The sequence below is a fragment of the Arvicola amphibius genome, chromosome 6 (genome assembly GCF_903992535.2).
Source record: "Arvicola amphibius chromosome 6, mArvAmp1.2, whole genome shotgun sequence".
In the NCBI taxonomy this organism is placed as follows: domain Eukaryota; kingdom Metazoa; phylum Chordata; class Mammalia; order Rodentia; family Cricetidae; genus Arvicola; species Arvicola amphibius.
In genome coordinates this window covers 75590857-75614329 of record NC_052052.2, presented here as the reverse complement: position 1 = coordinate 75614329, position 23473 = coordinate 75590857, and the positions used below count along the sequence as shown (strand labels likewise).

General features: G+C 40.2%; 1 protein-coding gene across 1 annotated transcript; it reads right to left on the bottom strand.

Annotated features, from left to right (window-relative positions):
• Window positions 1-8130: 8130 nt before the first annotated feature.
• Megf9 (multiple EGF like domains 9) lies at window positions 8131-22060 on the bottom strand. Its single transcript, XM_038333667.1, has 3 exons — window positions 22028-22060; window positions 11863-12132; window positions 8131-9846 (listed from the first exon to the last, which is right to left on the bottom strand). Exons 1-3 carry the CDS (start codon window positions 22038-22040, stop codon window positions 9395-9397), a joined length of 735 nt encoding a protein of 244 aa, XP_038189595.1. The 5' UTR covers window positions 22041-22060; the 3' UTR covers window positions 8131-9394.
• Window positions 22061-23473: the final 1413 nt, after the last annotated feature.

The following is a 23473-nucleotide window of genomic DNA, read 5'->3' as shown; positions in this document are numbered from 1 at the left end:
CACCAGAGTAAGGACAACACTCTATTGTTCTGTTATGTCCTCCTTGAAAACTTGGTAAATATCAGGGAGAAAGGAAGGGAACTGCCATGCACCGTAGGGCTTGAGTGTGCCTGTGTGCTTCACCAAGCAGCACGGCAATGGTAGGAGATAAGTCTGCTCCTCTTTTTACAGTCGGGTTAAGCCAGTTTAGATGACTGTCTTAAAAGCCTGTAGTTGGAAAGCTTGCATTGGAAGCTGTATCTCTCTGCTTCGCACACACACAAAAAAGTTCCTTGTAGAGTGACCTGTTACTTAGAACCCAGACAAATAGGTTTTTTATTGACATTTTAAGACTCAGCATTCATGTTCCATTGGTTGCCAAGAAACTCAGAGTAAAGTGTCAATTTATAATATAGCTTTTTTAGCATAAGTTCTCTTCATTAAAAATAAAGGGGAAAGATTAATTTTAAGTGTATATGAGCATGCAAGGTTTCATATACGGGCCGTGAGCACCAGCCTCAGCACCCCATCAGGGTCCAGCTAAGATTCGCTATAGCAAACAAAAACCGGGCTAATTGGATCTGAGGGTAAATGGTATATCTCCTTCTGGTGTTAGCTTTAGTGTCAGGAAGGATATATAAGTAAAGGAGTTATGTAACCTTCCTCTGTGGTTATGGAGAATCACTGAGGCCAGCTTGGTGGCCCTGAGTGCTGGGTTTGAAACCATGCACCACCACTTCCCGGCTCTGATCTGTTCTTTGAACACTTTAAGTCCTATGCATCTTAGGCAATTCCTCTGGGAGATTCATGGTCCATTGGTGTCTATACAATTTAGTTAATTATCCACAAATTATTATCTAAATTAAAGCAGAATCTTAATAGGCAATCCTTAATGTCCTTATCCTTGTCTGGGAGAACTTCATCTCTTGTCAAGAAAAAAATATCCCTTTAAGCAAGACTGTATAATACTTTTTCCATGGTGATTAAAGACAATGGCTCATTTAGAAAATGTTTGGTGTGTGTGCTCACGCGTGCAAAAAGGTGGAATATAGCCTGTCTGTTCAACAAGTTTCTGAAAATAAAGGCAGACAGGGGAGGTCACCCAAAACATCCACACTTCAGAAGAGGTTTGTTTCCTGCCCACTCAGCATGAGGGATGGTATGTGGAAGTGTGAGGATCCTTAGCCCAGGCCACAGAGGCTGCCTCCCTAAGGAATCTGCTGCATCAACATCATCCCACTAGTCAAGAAGGCTCTAATTTTCCCAGGGTCCCTCACAGAGGACTTGATGCTTACCCAAACACCAGCCTCTTTGGTCTTCGAGTCAAGCACTAACTCAACATCCTAGGCTGCAATGTATAGGCAGTGTCCACTACATTTACCCAGGATTCCATTTCTCATTTATTACTATTTTCTGAGCTTCTCTAGAATGAAGGACACTAGCTCTCTACTTTAATGGAATGCAAAACTAAGGACAGCCCTTGCCATCAACTTGCACACATCATCCTAAAGAAGAAAAAAAAAAATGGAGGGAAGCCAATTCTGATGCTCTCATATGTATTCCACCTCTGACCCTGTGGTGGTTTGGATAGTAATGGCCCCCACAGGTGCATATATTTAAATGCTGGACCACCAGGGAGTAGCCATATTAATAGATGTGGCCTTGTTGGAGTAGGTGTGGCCTTGTTGGAAGAAGTGTATCACTAGGGGTGATCTCTGAGGTTTGAAATACTCAAGCCTTGCCCACTGTCTTTCTCCTTGCTTGCAGAGATGTAGAACCTTCAGCTACCTCTCCAACACCATGTTTGCTTGCATGCTGCCATGCTTCCTCCCACAACAGTAATGGACTAACCCTTTCAATCTAATTAAATGTTTCCCAATTAAATGTTTTCCTTTATAAGTGTTGTTGCGGTCATTGTGTCTCTTTACAGCAATAGAAACCCTAAGACGGACACCAAATATATGTGCAGGTTATTCCCCAAATCCTTGCCAACAACAAAAGGTCTGCATGCAGTTTATTGCTATTCTGACACTGTCTACCTGGACGTGGTATGAGATCCTATAGCCTTGGGATACAGTCCCACTAAGAAGTGTCCCATGTCAGATGTCTATCAAAATCCAGACCTCCTGTGCTGACTCTGACAGAATGCTTCTATGATTTCTTCCTCTAGTTTGCTACTGTGCTAGAATGGATGGCAGAATTCAGGAGGACCATTTACTTGTGCTTACCTATTTATTAGAGTTTGTAACTCAGAACTGCCAAGTGGATGGGATGAACAGGCTAAAGTACGGGTAGCAGGAATTCAGGAGCTGTCTTGGAACAGTCTATCCCTACATCTCTACATGGCCACCAATTTGAAAGTTGTCCAAACTCCTCAGGTTAGAGTTTTAAGTAGGGGTTATTTCATGGATCTAACTAATGAGGACACTGACCATTGATAATTAAAATCACTCTCAGCTGAGAGATGGCTCAGCAGTGAAGAGCACTGCCTGCGTGTCCAGAGGTCCTGAGATCGATTCCCGGCTGCAACAAAGTGGCTTTCGGCCGTCTGTCCTGAGGTCTGGCGTCCTCTTGTGGCATAATATCGGAAAAAAAATTTAAAAAATCACTCTCAGCCTTTCTCCCTTCTCTAAACCTTAGGAGGTAGACTAAATGTCTGGACCCTTTGAAATTGTGGATTGGATTCGCTTGGCCACCTATGTCATCTATAAGGATTTTCTAACAATTGTTAATTCAGGTATAGAAGACAAAGGCTTAAGGTTACAAAAAAATAGTTCCTTTTACCTTTACCACTCTGGAACTATTTCAAAGGTCAGAAATAAAACCCAGATTTTCAGAACGGGATGTTTCTATGGCACTTTACTGGTTAATGTGGTGGTTAAGTTGGAGTTGTTTCTTTTTTGTTCATTTTAAGACAGGATCTTGCAATGTAACCCTGGCTCTCCTGGAATTCCTTATGTAGACCAGGCTGGTCTGTAACTCCCTATGTAGCCCTGGCTGGCCTTGGACTCCCTATGTAGACGAGGCTGGGCTTGGACTCACAAAGATCTGCCTGCGTCTGCCTTTCCAGTGCTGGGATTAAAAGCATGCAACACCATGCATGACAAAAGGTGGTTAATTTTGAGTGATAACTTTATTGGATTAAAAACACCTTGGATCTGTAAGATGTCTCAGCAGGTAAAGGTTTTTCATTTGTGCATGGTGACCTGGAAACCTCTGTGTGGTGGTACATACCTTTAACTTCAGATATCAAGAATGAGAAGCAGGCAGATCTCTGAGTTTGAGGCCAGCATGGTCTACAGAGCAAGTGCCAGGAAAGGCAGTGCTACACAGAGAAACCCTGTCTCAACAAAAAGATGACGAACCACAACCGTCTGGAGAGCTCAGTGGTTTAAATGCATGCACTGCTCTTCCAGAAGACCAAGGTTCAATTCTTAACACTGACCTGGCAGCTTATAACAATCTGTAATGCCATTTTCAGAGGATCTGATGTAGGCGTCTTTTGCAACCAGAGGGCCCGCTTGTTTATCCTGGCTGCCCGGGTGGCTTAGCTCGGAAATAACCACACAGGAACTGTGTTCATTAAATCACTGCTCGGTCTATTAGTTCTAAGATCTTATTGGCTAACTTTTACATGTTGATTTAGCCCATTTCTATTAATCTATGTATTGCCATGTGGCAGTGGCTTACCAGAAAAGATTCGGCATGTCTGATTCTGGCAACTCCATGGAGTCTCTCTCCCACTCTGCCTTTCTTCCCCCAGCATTCAGTTCTGTTACCCCCACACTGCCTACCCAAGTTCTGCCCTATCAACTAGGCCAAGGCAGTTTCTTTATTCATTAACCAATTAAAGCAACACACAAACAGAAGGACCTCCTACACCAGACATCTGACATTCTTAGGTACCTGGTACAAATTTAGTATATAGCTACACATGTAGATACAACATTCATACACATGGATTACAAATCAATAAATCTTCAAACAAACAAACAACGAACCACCTTGGGCATTAATGAGGCACACCTTTGGGTATGTCTGTGAGGGTATCTGTGGAAAAATTAAGCTTGGTGAAGGTAACATCTTTTGGGCTGGGGGCTTGGACTAAATAACAAAAGAAGTCTTCTGAGGGACAGCACTTCCCTTTCTTGATCTGCCAATATGTGAACATGGGTATAATCAAGCACATGCAGAGGGGTCTGTTCTTTGTTTCCACCTTACATGGGTTCTGGGGATCAAAACTCAGATCCAGGTTTGGGCAGCAAGTGTTTTAATCTGGTGATTTATATTACTGGCCCTGATTTGATACTATAAGTTTTATTTTATCTTGTTTTATGGCCAGTGTATGGCCGATCTTGGTAAGTGTTCTATAATAGGCTGCTATTGTTGGTTGGTTGTAGTGCTCTAGGCTAACAAGACCAAGATGAGCAGTGTTTTCCTGTTCTTTTACATCATTACTGGCTTTCTGTCTACTTACTCTTTGCATTAAGAGAGGTATCATAACCTCCAATTATAATTGTGGGTTTATTGATTTTTTAAAGGAATTATTAGTTTTTGTTTAATCTGTTTTGAGGTCATTTATTAGGTACATATACACAGGATTTTTGTAGTCTCTTGATGTATTTATTCTTTTACCATTATGTAAAAAAACAGTATGTTCATATTGTTTGTTCTTTAGCACAGAAAATCAAGTTATGGTATTTTCCCCAGAAATATCTCCTTCAAAGATATATATTTTTGACATAGATGATGTCTTAGCTATTGTTCTATACCTGTGAGGAGAAACATGGCAAAGGCAACCTTTAAGAGAAAGTGTTTCATTTGGGTCTTGCTTATAGTTTCATGGTGGGGATCATGGTGACAGGCAAGCAGCAAGCAGGCATGCTGCTGAAGTAGTTGAGAGGTCACATCTTATCTGCTATGTGGTGGTGGGAGGAGAGAACAAGACTGGGACTGGTGTGAACTTTTGAAGTCTTCACTGAAAAGCCTCGTCTAACAAGGCCTCCTAATCCTTCTCGAACAGTTCCACTTCCTGAGAACAAAACATTTAAACATAGGAGTTTATTGGGGGGGGGGGGTTGATATTCTTATCCAAACCGCCACAGATTAAATTATGCTATTTTATTAACTTTCTGACTCCCCTGTTAAGTTTTCCTATAACTGGCCCAGTAGTGAGACTCAGAGGTGGAAGGAGAGAACTGACTTTCAAACACTGTTCTCTGTTGTACACACACATATCAGGGCATGTGTCCCCCAACCCAAACAAACAAGTATAATTTTTAAAAGTTTTCATAGTGTACACTACATATATAACAATGTCTGTTAGGGTCTATTTGGGTTAGGATTTTAGTGACATGAATTCAAGTTTAATGTTTTAGAAACATTTCCTAATTAACTGGGTTGAAATTTAAGAGTACAGAATGTTTGTGCCTAGCATTACAATTGACTAGAAGTCACTTAGCTTTGGGCTAGCTTGAATCTGAAGTTCTGGGCTCAGTCTAGAGCATCTGCAGTTTTGACATATGCATACGTAACAAGAAAGATCTCCAAGGCCTTTGAAAAATTATCATTCAAACCACTGACATTTTAACGATACATAACCGTTAGCCATTAGATATTATTTATTTGACTTCTTCAGACTGATAACTGTTTTTCTTGCTTCTTCCCATGGCACAGTCACTGGCTCAGAGTGAAAGAAAACGATGAATTAACCCTCCATCACCTCTTCCAACCCTGAGCATAGACACCAAACCCATTAAACCCATTTCAGATCCTATACCACCTGCTGTCAAAAATAGCAACAGATTAGCGTGTGTGTGTGTGTGTTCACAAAGACTTCTGCTACCCTAATGATTACACTAGGTTTTTTTAAAACTTATTCTGAATATTTTGTCAGAACTTTCCTTGAGAGATACAGAAACTCAACTCCCACCTACATACTACTTCAAAATGTAAGAAGCCAGAGACAGTCATTTAGAATCAATCTTATGTTTACAAGCAACAACACAAACAAAAAAAAAGGTATAGGGCCAGGGTGAATAATCAGTACTCAAGCTCCAACTGTCTCTCATCTTCCAAATTACATCTTGATGAAAGATAACCCAGATTAACTGGCAAGTCAATGAGTGTTGTTTTGATGGTTAATGGTTCATGGACTATTGGAACTACAGAATAGCGATATCATTTGGGACTAAGATAATCTTGTTAAGAAAAACAAATAAAACCCTATCCTCCTAGCTCGTGCCTGCCTTTTTGCCCTCTCTAAAAATTCAGGTATCCTGGGGAAAAATAATGCACTCAGAATGTTCAAATAAATAAATAAATTTTACTATCCTTTTTCTTTTCCTATAATTGAAAAGACTGTAAATAAGAGAGCCCTGGGAAGCAGTGTGGAGGGCGTTAGTAATAGGGAGGTCAAAGACATGCTTGAATCTGATGAGAACACCCAGCTATTGGAAATGCATAGGGCTTACTAAAATAGCTAATGAAGATGCAAACAAGCATCAGTTCATTTATAGCAGTGATGACTATTTCTCAGCAAGGTTCACATAGGTATTATATTTTAAAAAGAAAACATAATCAATACTTAGACAAAAATTGTTCCAACATTAGATTTTCCAGAGGACACTTGGTGCTGGCTGGTGAAGCCTCCAGAGAATGAAAACCCTGTATTGTGTTTTATGATGGTTTACTACTCTAATTTGAAGAGAAGATTACCTCATGGTTGATCTTTAGACCAAAAATATTTCTACAAGCAGAGTGTTGTGGTCACTAAATAATATTATTTAAAATATATTTTAAGGCTATAACTTTTCATCATGTGAAATATTAATATGACCTAGGAGCCTTACTTGCTAAACAGTCTTTGTGGTTTAATTTCTGTGTTATCTTTAAATATTTGTTTCAAGGAATCTCTACTGAGCTGGAATCTTGACTATTTGACTGGTTTTTAGGCTCCTACAAACCCTCCTTATTTATTTCTTGGGTAAACATCTGTTTAACAAATGTTTGGTTTTTATCTCATCTTTATTTTTGGCAGGAGATGGGGTATCAGTGAGGTAATCACTCTGCATAATGCTCTGTAATTTGTGTGATGCAGTCAGTACACACCTGTGCTGCAATTGCTAGAGGAAGGCACCCCCCATTACAGGAATTCATTTATTTTAATGAACTCTAACTGGCAGTTTTATCTTCCCATGATTAATTCTGACTTAGATAGAAATCCTCAAGTGTTCTATCCACAAAGTCATTTGTAGCTATGTGGCCCTGAATTGTGCTTGCAAAGCACATACATCACGCACAGACACACAGACACACACGAGGCGGAAGCACACAAGAGCACATAAGGACTCCAGTAGAATCATCCACATATGTGAATCTTCATCCCAGCCTTCTAGGGCCTAGAACTAGAAGATTCATATATAGAGAGAGATTTATCATATGGCCAAATAACTATGCCGTAGAGGTGAGAATTGATTCCAAGCATAAAAATGGTGTGCATTATATAGCCCTGAATGATTTAGTCTCTCATTGTGTCAGTTTCTTCATTTATAAAATGGGTACAAGACAACTTCCTTAAGAGGGCATGGTTAGGATCAAAGAACACACATGGGAAAGTGTTTTGTAAATGACAAAGGACAATAAAAATATTGATCTATTCTGTAATTGTGGGGATTAAACCTATTAAACTCATAGGCTAAGCTCATCAGCCAGTTGAAAATGGTTTCCGTACAAGGAGATGCAATGTTTGCTCTAATAAAGAAGTCACATATGCAGAGTGCACTCAGGTTGCCTCCGGATCCTCTAGTCCAGTCATTTCCAAAACCTGAGACAAATGTGGGGTCGCCTACAGAGGATGAACAAACTGTTTTTCTCTGCGAGGAAGGTAACTCTGAGTTTCCTAGGTATAGTCTTTGTTTTGTATTTCCCTAACCACATGGACTGGGTCACCTTTTTTGACCTGCTTAGTCTACAACCTGTCAGTGCATAGCAGATGAAAAAAATCAGTACTCAGCCTCAGGGGAAATGGCACCTACAAACAAGGACTAAATGCACACTCAACCAGAGTAACCCTCTGCCAGACAAGAAGAGGGATGAATTCTACACTGAAGAAGTCAAACATCCCTCATGATTAGTGGGGAACAGATTATGCTCAAATGTCAGAGGCCTTTATTTTGGAGGTTATGGGAGGTACATAAGTATTTCATGGGCATAAAAACAAGGGGCCCCAAATAATGTGATGGCTTTTCTTTTTTAATTTAAAATTTCTGTCCTTTGGAAGACTGTCTTTTACATTCAGGAAAGAAGTCTTTTTCTGATGATGTTTACACTGAGCAATGTAAAACACACAGAGTGGCTAATTAAGTGAGTATCTAGAGAATGCAGCCTGTGTCCCAGTTTAATAATACAGACTTCAAATCTATTGCTTGAATCTATGGTAAGTCAAAGAGTATATGACTCTAGGTTGAGAGAGGAAAGATTAGAAACATTTGACCTCTTGTAAATTTCAACAGTGTCCAAACAGGAACGAAAAATGAATGGTGTTCAACAGAGTCCCAGCTCTAGCAATATTGCCACCTATTTTACAGTATTTTAACCAATTTCCATATCTTCTTTTTACAACACCATTAACTGCTATACAAATAAAGTTTAGATGGTAAAATAGGACATGATTTATTTACAAATAGATACAAGTACAATGTTGAGCAGGTATGCTACATTAACTATGTACACCTTGTTTCTTTAGAGGCAGGAACCTCCCCTGAGGAGGATCATCAACTTTCTGCTCTCCGGGTGCTGCACTTCCCTCACCACAGAGGCTTATCCTGTGCTTTCATCCCATCCTTGAAGGAGACTCATGGGAGGAAAGCCAAGCCCTTCTACAGATCCTCTTGGAACTTTTCTGCCCTCGGTCTACACAGAGCCAAGATTGTTTAGTGTGGTTCAGCCTAGACATCAGCTTTTCACCAGTTATAGCTTTTAGTACAGTGAAATGAACACAATCCCTGCCTCTTCTTAAAATGTATGTTTCCAAAACGAAGATGACGTCTTCTATAGTCTTCCCCCTCCACATCAGCATTTTGTCACGGCTGGTGAGATGAACACTTTCCCAGCAGTCCTTTGAGAGGCTGGGTAGACTTGAGCTACTGTGTCGGATTCAGCCTATCCATACACACATGTGGTTTGCTACAAAAATATACTTTACTTCATGTCCTCAATGATGACGAGTGCTTCAGATCTTCATGGGGATGAATTAAGAGCAACAGATAGGCTAAGCGCACTACAGTTTGTACCTGAACAGTTCATTTGCATGATGCCGTTCTCAGCAAACTCTACCCAGGCTATGTGGAGCCGGAGGGCAGATGCGTTTTAGTGAGTATCATGTCCTGACACTCCAGGAGGACAGCCCAGCTCCTCAAGCTTTGTAGTTATGAATGGGTGTCGTCAGGGTCAGCTGCCCATTGGGAGCCACTTCACTGCCATCGTCCTCCAACAATCCTGACACATCTGCATTGGGAATGCTGTCATGGTAGCTGCTGAAACTAATATTGTCTTCTTTCAGCTCGATGGTCCAAAAGGGAGCATTGAGTTTCCGGTTTTGGTACTCTCGGTACATATACACAGCTCCTACGAATCCCATTAGCAGCACTACCACAATGATGATGACTGTCAAAATGATGATGTTAAACTGGGTCCATGATACATTGGCGAGAGCTGGGGTGCTGTTTTCAGAAGAACTTACTGAAAAGATAGTCTGCAGGGTTGTGGGGGCAAATGTACTATTTATAACAGGGGTGGGCACTGATGTGGTCAAAGAGGCATTGAAAACCAAAATGGTAGAACCTTCAGGAGTTGGAACAATAACTTCTGAAAATAAAAACAGAGAATGAAATGTAAAAGACAAAATTATCTAGTTTTGAGAAACAATAAAAGAAATACACATGAGAGTGGAAGTTGATGTGGGATGTTGACATGGTACTCTGCCCAGGGTAAGGCAGGGTAAAAATAATTTTTAAATAAATATAATGATAAGATATGGGATCTAGAAAGCCTACTTATTACATCTTTAATGTGTATGACACCCATTCTAACTTTAAGAAAATTCTAACATAGGAATTTTCCATCCCTCCTTATTCACTGATAATCTCAGACATTTCTGTAAAGCCAGTAATGTGCCACCACCAAGTTCTAAATCACATGGCTAATGGTGACAATTATGTGATCAAAAATATATCCAATACATGTGATGGCATTTCATGAAGGTAAAAGTTTCCACAGAGGAAGTCTAAAAATCTATTAAAAATGGTACTTAAATGCTCAGAGTTGATGTCAGCTAAAATAGAGCTTTCTTTCAATTCTACATATAGAGTTCTTGCTTTGTATATATCTGAACTATTTTTATAACCAAGGAACTACATTTTAGACTTCTACTCAAAAGCATGGCTCAATGGGAAGATGAAAGCTTTGGACTTGGTAGGACTGTATTACTACAAGTAAGTCAATCTCTCAGAATTTTGGATTTTTCATCTGTTAAACATCTTAATGCCTGCTACACAGAGCTTTTCGGAAGACTTCAATGAACATTATAGGTACTCAATAAAATTATTATAAAAAATAACTATTATTATTCATCACAACAGTACACTACATCAATTAACCTAACACAGGCAAAGCTTGTATTTCTTCATGGCTAACAAGTCTGTCTTCTTGGTACTCGTTGGACTGGTTAAGGTATACTTCCCACATTGTGGATGCAGAGTGACAACATTTCTACCTAGTGATGTGGTACAATCTAATCACTAAAGTACAAATATCAATAACATGGCAAAAAGATGCCACAGCTTACAGACCAACTGTTCCTCAGCTAAGTAATCAGTGTGCATCAGAATATCACAAACAATAGTTTGTACAAGAGCAGGGGCTAACATCTCTCTCTTCTAAAAACCCTTAAATATCCCTAGCTCTTCCTGAATTAACTTCTAACTAATGGTGTGGGAGAACTGTCTGTATTCTGCCAATCATGTATTTTAATAAAATGCGGATTGGCCAGGCAGGAAGTAGAGGCGGGGCGATGAGAACAAAAGAATGCTAGGAAGGAGGAAGCCCATTCCTCTCATTCCTGCCCAGACCACTGAGAAGCAAGATGTAACCTGCCTGGCTGAGAGAGGTACTGAGACACGTGGCTAATGTAGATTAAAAACAATGGGTTAATATAAGTTATAAGAGTTAACAAGAAGCCTTAGCTAATGGGCCATCAGTTTTATAACTTATGGAGATCTCTGTGTGGTTTTCTTTGGGGCTTGCTGGCTGTTGGGTATTGGGCAGGACAAAATCCCCAATGAGCAGGCCCTCGTGTTACAAACTAACTTTTGTTAATCCTCACAGAATTTCTCTCCAAGAAACATTCTATTGTATGAATGGCATTTTCTTTTAAAAAACCAAAGGGAATATTAATGAAATTTCATATACCACAGACAGAGATATGCCAGCTCAAAGGGTGAAGAGGCTAGAATGAACTCCAGTTTTCCAGAGGAACTTCTAAGCAGACTATAGGTCCCTACCTAAAAAGGCCTTTGATGATCACTGAGGAAAACAAATGGCGGGACCTTTCAGCTATAACAGACAGATAGGAGGAAACATGAGCACACTTCGTCTCACTGTCGCACCGACTTTGTCTTAGTCTTCACAGTTCTAGATTTGATGCCATAGTTTCAGGAGACAATCAGGAAGGGAAAGAAACACCTTTAGGCAAAGACTTATCAAAATTTATTTCTAGAAACTCCTCTGGTGGAACTGGAAGGTTTACAAAGCTAAATACAGTTGTCTAGAAACATTCACCGCTGGCATTAGATACTAAATGTGTAATCTTAGGTAGAGCTTTACCTTGCTTGATGCAGTTGTTCTGGAGGTTTCGAACATACCCTTCTTGGCAGTCCTCACATAGGAACCCAGTGGTGTTATGGATGCAGTTGATGCATTCACCACTCTCGGGTTTGCAAATCTTTGGAGTTGTAGTTGGGTCCACATGGCCATGACACTGGCATGGTATGCAGATGCTGTCATAATTGTAATAGCCATTTTCACATTTATTGCAGTTCTGTCCTGTGTAACCATCTTTACACTGGACACATGTAGGCTCCACTTCACCAGATTCTAAAATAGAAAGAACATAAAAATAATTCAGTTAATTCTCAAGCTACATTAAAAAATAGTAAATTATTTGCCCTCCAAAAATGTTTACAAATCCTCCCTGGTATACTCTCTCACTCACTGTTAAGAGATAAGCAGGAACAATACTCGAAATTGAAGGCATAGTCACAAACAATCCCACACCAGTTTGGAATTATGATTAATAGAATGGTTATTTATTTAAAGGGTAAAAACTTACAGATCACCGTCCCAGCCAACAACCCTCTGTGCAATCAGGAAAGGAGCCTAGTAGCTGGAAGCAGAGCTGGAAGCAGAGGGAAGTGGCCGCTTTTTTAAAGAGAGAGAGACCACGCCTCAATGGGCTGGTATCTCAGTGGCTATTGGCTGAAGGAGCAGAAGGAGCTCCTGCAACACGAGATAGTTTGTTAACTTTTCAGCATGCTGAAGGAATAATGGGCCTGTCCAGAAAGTCTCTACTTGGTTTCTTTCACCTTTCACTCTATCCATTTACCCATGGGTGAGTTCATTCACTCGTACAGTTAACAAAGGAAAATGGAGTGTATCTCCGCTCCATTTCCTCTGTCTTATATTACAAACTGGATATGATATACAAACTGCCTGTATACCTGGGTCTATAAACTTTTCAAATTTAACACAGATGGCTGTCCTCAACACCTTAGTGATGGTCCCAACATCCATCCGCTTGCCTAGGTCCTAAACATAAGAACCAACTCTCAGTCCTCCATCTCCTTCCCACTTTTGAGCAGTTAGCAGTTCATGTCAGTGATCTTTTAAAAGACTCCTACACTGGCATGACTCTATTCCAGTGTTATGCTTCTGGGTAAGGCTCTCATCATTTCTTACCTCCAGCGCTCTCAATATTTCCTAAAGCTGTTTAGTGTAGTACACTTCTACAGTCTCTATCATCTTCAGAGTGAATCTGAGTACATGTCCTAACAACGTATAGAAGTTGCTTCAATTCTAATGGGCTAATGTCAGACTAGTGAAAACTTAATAGAATTTTCTACTGAAAATAATCTAATCCCTGCCTACTTTTCCTAGCTCTTTTCATTTCTCTCCACATTTCACCACCTACTTTGTTTCAAGCTTATCAGATGGCTTAGGAGTACTCCCAGAGACTGCCTGTTTTCTTCTCTGAAATGTTGTGTTATGGTTTTGTCAACACACAGCATAATCTTGCCTTCTTACCACTAATCACTTTGCAAATTTAAACTGTAAAAATTAACTCAGGTCTTTCTTTTCAGAAGCACAAAAATTTGTACCTGATTCTTTGTTTGGGTTAGAGATACTCTGTTCAGCCATGGGTCTGGCCTGAAGCTAAGAAGGGGGAGGCATGCCTAAAACCCTGGATTTTCTCATCCTGAGAGCAATAGTAGTGTCTGACACCACCCCATGCCCCAAACAGTTGGGTTTCCTCAAATGCATGTGCGGATGTGCTCCATATCTGACCACTGAAATATTCCTGGCTGGACTTCCTATATGATCTTCTAAGGTTCCTTCCCCTGGCTCCTGTTGTCTCAGAGTATGCAAATGAAGAACCCCTAGATGTTCTTTCCACAACCTATGGCATACCACTGTATGGACCCAACTGGCCATTCCTCCTAGGGTATAACTGCCCCCTGCCCCTTCCAATAATAGCACTGTCCACTAAGAGGATCGCAGGTGTTCTTTCCAGTAGAATTCATAGCTGTTTCAGGAGCTCCTTTGGCCCTGCCCCTGCTCACCCTGTTTCCCCTCCCTAGTTCAGGCTAGTACTCAATGAACTGACCATGGCAGGGTAAAGTGGGGCTTGTGTCTGATACTAGTCATGGCACATAACTTCAAAGGGGTAATGATTGGATTAGTGGTCTATCTTGTCCATCACACTAAATCTACTCGTGTTCCATCTTTATCTTCAATCTTTTCCTAGTGTCTGGCACACAGTATCTGCTCAATAAATGTTTGATACTTGGATAATTTCATCTTACATAGTGAATTCATTACGAAAAGAATAATTTACAAGGTCAATGAAAGTGGCAGCAAGGTACCTCATCTCAGACTCTGTATGAAAAGTGCGTTTCATTTGAGAAACAATCCATAATTTGTCATCCACAGTGTGAAAATCATGACTTTTCAGTATAATCCACAGAGTTGTATGAGTGAGGAACAAATTTTACTTAGCATTTATAGCCCCAGTTGGTCACATGGCATCAAGATAAGTCCATAAACTCAGAACCTTGGCTTTCCATATTATAATTAAGGGATTTTAAATCAGAAATTCTTAAATTACTTTGTACAAAACAGTGACAATTGAGTGAATTCATAATTCTTGCAACAGATGATATGTAGGAAAAAATACTTAATAAAAGGTTTCTACTTATTTTGGAGAAGCTTATAACTCACAATGGTACCATATTTTACAATTTTATGGTTAACAGCTATACCACAGAAACTCTTTTCAAAATTATAGTTAGAATAGATTGAAGGGCTGAAATCAAGGCTTGTAAGAGTGTTTCATCTCTCTAATGTTCATACCCCATGGACCTCATGACATGATATTTATAATCTGCCTCTTCTTTTTTTTTTTTTTTTTTTTTTTTTTGAGACAGGGTTTCTCTGTGGCTTTGGAGCCTGTCCTGGAACTAGCTCTTGTAGACCAGGCTGCTGCCTCTTCTTTTATTCCTCCTTGCTTGCACTTTGCTTCGGCCTCACCTATAGTATCTGATCAGTGATTTTAACATTCCTCTCATGCCTTTTTTTTTTTTGAGACAGGGTTTCTCTGTAGCTTTTTTTGTTTAAGAGCCTGTCTTGGAACTAGCTCTTGTAGACCAGGCTGGCCTCGATCTCACAGAGATCCACCTGCCTCTGCCTCCCGAGTGCTGGAATTAAAGGTGTGCGTTATCACCGCCCGGCTTTGTTTGTTTGTTTTAAATAGAGTGTCTCACTATGTAGACCAAGCTTGTCTTAAACTTGTGATCCTTCTGCCTCTCCGTCCCTACTGCTGACTTGAAACATCCTTCCTTCCATTAACTCTCACCACACGACCACCTCTTTCTGAGACTATTACTGATACTCCCCCACTAGCCTAGAGTGCTTCCCTTTGTGCTGGCTAGTTTTACATCAGCTTGCCACAAGACAGTCATTTGAGAAAATGGCATTTCAATTGAGAAATTTCCCCCAATAGATTGGAAAATGGGCAAACCTGGGACATTAAATTGACTGGCGATTGATGTGGGAGGACCCAGTCCACTGTGGCTGGTGCCATCCCTGACTGTAGGTCTTAGGTGAAAAAGCAGGCTGAGAGAGACAGGAGGAGCAAGCCAGTAAGCAGCACTCCACTATGGCTTCTGTCTCAGTTCTTCCCTCCAGGTTCCTGCCCTGCTTGAGTTCTTATCCTGACTTTGCCCAAAGATAGACTGTTACCTGAAATTTTAAGATGAAACAAACTCTTCGTCTCCAAGTTGCTTTTGGTAGTGGTGTATTATCACAGTAATAGAAACCTCAACTAGAAACCCTATTAGTGCATCCACTGTATATAGACTGAATCACTACACGGAACTTATTTGTGCATTGCACACAGTGATCGCTTATTGTGAAATGTTAGTTGAAGATGTGTTACAATTATTTATGCAGTGGAAATTTTGTGTCATGATGCACAGATGTATTGCATTCTTTTATGTTGCACTTGCTTAACTCTGTGAAGCTGTGTTACTTTGCTTGTCTAAATATCTGATGGGTTCAATAAAGAGCTGAACGGCCAATAGCTATGCAGGAGAGAGAAATATGTGGGGCTACAAAGCAGAGAGAATAAATAGAAGGAAAAAAAGAAAAGACTAAGAAGTGAGGAGAAAGGAGAAGAAAAGGACTCCAGGGGCCAGCCACCCAGTCACACAGAAGCCACAGAATTAAAGTAAAGGAAGATTTACAGAATAGAGAAAGATGAAAGCCCAAGGTAAAAGGTCGATGGGATAATTTAAGAAAAACTGGTTAGAAACAAGTCAAGCTAAGTTTGGGCACTCATTAGAAAGAATAAGACTCTCTGTGATTGGGTAGCAGGTCCCCCAAGAGTAAGAGTAAGAAAACAAACAGCAATCTCTGAAAGTATCCAACTGAATTGACTTAGAACTTTCTACCCCTTCAGGCACATGCATACCTTAGTTAGATTTCTTCCAATCCAATTTAGTCTGGTTGTGATCTACTGCCTTTACATGGATAAATTTCTAAGTGTCCTCCCAGTCCTTACTTTGCAAGGCCCAGTTCACACATATCTTTTTTCATGAAGACTTTTCTGTACTTCCCGGTAGGAAAAATAAGTTTCTCCACAGCTCACCAAACTCTAGCTTTATATAGCTAACTATAACTACTCTCTACCCTGAGTTACAGCTGTATCCTTTTCTACTTATACAGCATGTACTGCTGACATTAACAATACACTGGGCATGAAATGACAAAAAATATAGATATCATCTCTACCCTTGTGGACACATGGTGTTTAGAAAAGACATTATGAGAACAAAGACCTCAATATAAATCTGCCCACACTGAACCTTATAGAAGAGAAAGAGGAAAGTAACCTCCGATGTATGAGTACAGTAGACCACTTCCTAAATATAACACCAGTCGCACAGACACTGAGAGCAACAATAATGAAATGGGAACTCCTGAAACTGAAAAGCTTCTATAAAGAAAAGGACACAGTCAATAAGACAAAAAGGCAGCCTCCTGAATGGGAAAAGAGCTTCACCAACTCCACATCAAACAGAGTACTGATCTCCAAAATATATAAAGACCTCAAGAAATTAGACATCACAATTCCAAATATTACAATTTAAAAAATGGGTGACATATCTAAACAGAGAATTCTCAACAGAAGAATCTCAAATGAACAAAAGACACTTAAGAAAATGTTCAAATGATCCTTAGTCACCAGGGCAATACAAATCAAAATGACTCTGAGATACCATGTTATAACAGTCAGAATGACTAAGATCAAAAATACCAATGACAGCTTATGCTAGAGATGATGTGGAGTAAGGGGAACACTCCTCCACTGCTTGTGGGAATGCAACACTGTACAACCACTCTGGAAATCAGTATGACAGTATCTCAGAAAACTGGGAAACAGCCCACCTCAAGATCCAGCAATACCACTCTTGGGCATATGATTGCTCAATCATACTACAATGACATTTGTTCAACTATGCTCATAGCAGCATTATTTATAATAGCCAGAACCTGGAAACAACCTAGATGCCCCTCAACCGAGGAATGGATAAAGAAAATGTGGTACATTTACACAATGGAGTACTACTCAGCGGTTAAAAAAAAATCTTGACATTTGCAGCCAAATGGAAAAAACTAGAAAAAAAAAACATCCTGAGTGAGGTAACCAGACTCAGAAAGATGAGCATGGTATGTACTCACTCATAAGTGGATACTAGCTGTAAAGCAAAGGATAAAGACCCTATAGTCTACAACTCCAGAGAAGCAAAGTAACAAGCTGAACCCTAAGAAAAACATTTATAGATCTCCATGGGAAGGGGAACTAGAGATCTCCTGACAAAACTGGGAGCATGGGGTGGGAGGAGGAGGGGAAAGGGAAGGGGGTAAGGAGAACTTAAGGGAATGGGATAGTTGAGATGGAAGAAATACAGAGATGCAGAGCAAGGAAAGAGATATGTTGATTAAGGGAGTCATTACAGAGCTAGCAAGAAACCTCGCATCAGAGAAATTTCCAGAATTCCACAAGGGTGACCCTAGCTAAGATCCTAAGCAATAACAGAGAGGGTGGACAAACTGGCCTTGCCCTGTAGCCAGACTGATGACTATCTTAAATGTCCCATAGAACCTTCATCCAGCAACTGATGGAGATGGGGCAGAAACCAGCAGTGGAGGACTGGGCTGAGCTCTCATGTCCAGTTAAAAGTGGGACAGGTAAGAATATGAGCAAAGAGGTCAAGACTAGGATGGGGACACCCACTAAATTAACCTACCTGAGCTAATGAAAGTTCACCAACTCCAGCTGGACAGGGAAGAAATCAGTATAGGACCAAGCTAGACCCTCTGAATGTGGGTAACAGTTGTATGGCTGGGGCAGACTGTGGGGCTACTGGCAGTGGCACGAGGATTTGCCCCTGCTGTTTGTACTGGCTTTTTGGAACCCAATCTCTTTGGATGGATACCTCGTTCAGCTTGGATATAGTGGGGAAGGTCTTGGTCCTTCCTAGGGGAAATGTGCCTTTCTCTTTTTAGGGAGTAGGTGGGGCGTGGATTGAGGGAAGGTAGAAGGAATAGGAGGGTGGGAGGGAATGGGAACTGGGATTGGTATGTAAAATAGAAAATTATAGTGTTTCTTTTTTAAAAAAAATAAAAAATGAACAAAGAATTTCAAATACATTACTTTCACAGGGATTTTTTTTCCACAGAAAAATTCTATATTTTTTTTTAAAAAAATGATTCACTTATTTCTATTTTATATACATTGGTGTTCTGGCTGCATGTGTGTCTGTGTGCAGGTGTTAGATCCCCTAGAACTAGAGATACAGACAGTTGTCAGCTGCCTTGTGGGTGCTGGGAATTGAATTTGGGTCCTCTGCAAGAGCAGACAGTGTTCTTAACCACTGAACCATCTCTCCAGCCCCGAAATTCTACATTTTAAATTCATCATATGAAAGAGAATTCAATCAGTTACTCAATTAAATAATTAAAAAGCAGCATCCTAAATAAAGCCTTTTAAAAAATGTTATTCAAAATAAGCCAATCACTTATGTAGCCAAAGGTCTTATTTGCAAATCCTATAAAAGTCTTAAATCTTAAATTGTCACTAACAGTATGTTACTATGTATGCTTTGGAATTCTGATACTGCTGATGCAAACTTCAATATTAACACACAATTTTCATACTCCTGACTCAAGATGATAGTCATAACATCGAAATGTTTAATATGAATACATATATAGTGATAAACATCAAAGTACGCTATGTAAAAGCATTATCAGTTTTAGGAAATTAGGGGTTAATAAATCCAGTCCCAGGGATAATGGCTTAGCCTTCTATGTGTCCTGTAAGTGCATACCCATAAATTTATTTGCTTTGTGTATTTTCCTCTCTATGACACTGAATACTCCTTTAGAAAAAAGCATTATTTTAGACTTTTGTATTTACCTATCACAATGACAAGCATGTGTTAGGTATTCAATTACTAGTTGTAAACTAAATGAAAGAATTTTTCAGAGCTTCCTATAAAAAGAGGAATATAGCATTTCCTATTACTAGGTATAGCAACTGATTTTTCAGATTCTGTCAAATGTTCCCTACCCCTGGTAATGACATGTTCATACTGGATAGGATAGGCATGAGTAAGTAATGTGGCACTGGGAACATCTCTATAGCTTTAGAAACTAAATGATAAGAATACACTGCAGCTCCCATACTGCCCTCTTTTGATCATTCACTTGTAGGGGAAACCAGCAGTATTTTGCAATAATATTAAGTAGAAATTTTCATGGTGACTATCAGAATATTTTTGCCTCTAGCAAGCCATATGAGTAAGTCATACTGAAAGCAGATTCTACAGTTCCAATTAAGCCTTCAGACTACTGACTGCATCCCTGACTAATATCTTGACTGCAGTCTCATAAGAAATTCCAAGCCAACATAAACAATGAGAGAAAATTAAACTGAATACCCGTGAAATCAAAGAAATAAATCCTTTGTGCTAAAAGGACATCAAGCAAGTAAAAAATAGATTCATGGGATAAGTGGAATATTTACAAGTGATGACATTTTAAACCTTTTTATTCAAGTATTTTACAATGCTAAAGAACAAACTTAGGACCTCCTACTTTCTGGGCAATAGGTCCCCTATAGAGCTATTCTTATTTATTACAAATCAGGCAACTAGAAGTGATTTGTATCTATAACCCTATCAACACAATGATAAAAAAATAGTATAATTTTAAGATAAACAAAAAAGTCAAGAGTTATTTGCTCAAAAGAAATACAAAAGTGGTCAATAAGCACATAATTAACCATCAGAGACATGCAAATTGAAACCACAATGCAATACCATTTAACATCCATTAGGAAGGCTACAGGTGTTAAAAAAAAGATAGAGATTAAGTGTTGTTGAAGCTGTGGACAATTTAGAATCTTCTGATATTCTTGTTAACAATGATAATGTAGAGAATAGAGAGAGAGCGAGAGCTGAATAAGTAAAGCGCTGATGGAGGAGGGTCATCTGTCTTTGTGTTACTTTCATTGGATAATAAAGAAATTGCATTGGCCCTTTGACAGGACAGAAAATTAGGTAGGAGGAGTAACAGAACAGGATGCTGGGAAGAAGGCAATGAGGCAGTCGCCATGACTCTCCTCTCCGAGACAGACACAGGTTAGGATCTTTTCCGGTAAGCCACCACTTTGTGGTGCTACACTGATTATTAGAAATGGGTTAATCAAGATGTGAGAGCTAGCCAATAAGATGCTAGAGCTCATGGGCCAAGCAGCATTTAAACGAATACAATTTGTGTGTTGTTATTTTGGGTGTAAAGCTAGCTGTGCGGGAGATGGGTGGCAGGATGCAGCCCGCCGCTCCCACTACAAAGCACTGTGCAAGCATGAGGACCTGAGTTCAAGCCCCAGGGACCACGGGGAATGAATTGAATGGTGCTACACACATCTCTGTTGAAAAGGTAGAGACAGGTAGATCCCTGGACCTTGTTAGTTAGCCAATCCAAATCAATGTTTCAGGTTTATTGAGAAATCTTACCCCCACAAAAGGGGAGGGGGCTAGGAAAAAAAGCTCAGTGGTTAAGAACAAGCTCTGTTCCTACAGAATTCAGGTCCCAGCACCCACGTAGGGCAGCTCGCAATGGCTGATAACTCCACCTCTGGGGACCTAGGAAATTGGATGCCCTCTTTTGGCCTCTACCGGCAATGCACTCACATGCACATGCACATAATACACACACACAAACACACATACATACACACACACACAATTAAAAATAAAGAATATCTTTAAAAAACAGGGTGGATGGTGACTGGAGATATTTCATATGTATCTTTGCCTTCTACAAAACATGCTGTGCGCACACAAACTTATATACATTATGTATTTACCACCCCCAACAAAATGATAACATAAAATGGTGTTTAATTTTGGAAAAACATCTGGCATTCCCTCACAGAGTTAAACAGAACTGATAAATGACATAAAAAATTCACTCCTAGTTATATACCCCAAAGAAATGAAAACATTTGCACAGATAAACACTGGGGTATTCAGTTCAGAGGCATAGTGCTTGGCCAGCAAATGTGAATGAATTCCTGAGCTCAATCTCCAGCAGTGGGGAAAACATCAAATAACCACTGACAGGAGGGTGTACTGACAGCATTAATATACTCAAAAATGTGAACAGAAACGTTCATGGCAGTATTGTTGTACTAGATAACTGTCAAATGTCCACCAATCCAGGGAAGAATAAATAAATTGTGGCATCTGAATAATTCAACAAGAAGTAGGCATTACTGATATATATTACAATATAGGTGAACTTTGAAGATATGTTACAAGAAACAAGACAGATATATGCACAGTGTTGGCTATTAGGACATCTGAGGTATCATTTCATATATGTATTAGGCTTTGGTTGAAGGGGAAGCCTAGCCAATCACTTTGTTTTGTAAGGCGTGTCCCCCTTCGGCTAAAGGCGTGTCCCTTAGGCTAATATTGACTTATAAAATCTTGCGGGCCTGAGGCCCGCCTGCTCTTTGTTTTCCTTCACTCCTTGCTGGAACCTTGGATTTGTAAGTTCCCTTTTCTTTCCTTAATTAAAACTGAATCATATATATATTAAAGCTAGTCTGGTGAATCATATCTGCCAATCAACCACGCACCTTCATTTGGCATCCAACTCGGGGCATTTGGGAGCCTTTAGCTCCTGTTCCTGCACTGCGTGGCAGGGATTAGGCCTTGGGCTCTTGATTGCTTCAGTTCAGTTTCCCAGACTAGCCCGTCCCAGCCCTGCTTGTACGGAGCTCAGGACACATGCCGGTGACTCAGTCAGAGCTGGCTAACCCCTCAGGCTGCACCAGTCCTGGCTGAGTTTGGCCTGGGTCCTGACCTGCCGGAGACTAGCTGTTACTGCCTGCATCCCAGCATTCGAGCTAGTGCAGCCGCTGGTGAATGAGCGCGACCCCGCTGCCGTTACAGAGCACACCTGACCGGCTTCCCGGCTTCCTCGGCCGGTACTGCCGAGCGGTTACTGCCCTTGCCATGATATCGGAAGTAAGGCTGAGCAACCAAGCCAGGGAGCGAGCCAGCAAATGGACCACAGGGCACATGACTCGATCCGAGCAGGCTCCTGCAGCCACCTTATCCCCCCAGGCAGTGCCCTCCCCTGCCCAGCTATAAGTCACACAGTGCATGGTTTGTGAGTTTCTAATTTTTAGAATTTCCTTTCCGGTTCTGACTTTTTTGGTCACGTGGATCTAGGTGCACCCCGCCACCTACTGGCAGGGAACGGTCATTACAGTAAAATTTCTTTTGATTAAAAAGAAATGTCTGACCATATCACCGTCGAAAGCTTCTGCAGCCTATTTAATTATACTATGGTAGAAATATTGCAGGATACATATGATATTCCCATAACTTGGACATTTATAGGCCTTGCAATTTTTCTCGTATTTGGTTTCTTCCTTACATGGTTTGAAAATAGAAAAATGATAAAGTCCTTACAGAATGAAACCAGGATTCTTAGGACAGAGGTTGAATGCAAAGAAAGGGCACAACTGTTTTGAGTGACAACTTTAAGTCGGGTGAGGTATTTGCAAAAACAATTCAGACTTACACCAACCTCCTCAAGACAGAGTTTGAAGTTCTCAAGGAAGGGAATAGGTCTTTGTCTGATATGACTCTGTCAAATGAGCAAAATTTAGAAAAAGTAGTCTGATATTAAGGAGAGATTCATTGCTGTGGAGGAGAAAACAGCTGATTTGGATTGTAAACTTCAATCCCTGTCTGTAGGAACTGAAACATTATCAGAGAGAATTAAAACTGCTGAATGTGAAAATCGGACTTTGTCTAAAGGATATGACAGATTGGCTGACAGATTGTCAATACAAGAAGGCACAATTCATGCCATGAAAATTCTATCCAAGGATGAGATATTAACTCTACTGGACAAACTTTATATTTTGGAATCCTCCATGAAGGCCTTGGAGCATAATTCTGGCAGGACATCCAGACCTTACAGAAGGCAATAGTAAGCAGATTAGAAAAGATTGAGGAAATTATAGACTCTGATGAACAGGAGCAAACGACAGAAAGGCGAAATTTAACTC

Excerpts from the sequence above, each read along its gene's own strand:
- Megf9 (XM_038333667.1), bottom strand. Across the intron at positions 9,847-11,862 it reads GAACAACTGCATCAAGCAAG|AAGTTATTGTTCCAACTCCT; the intron begins GTAAAGCTCTAC and ends TTTTATTTTCAG.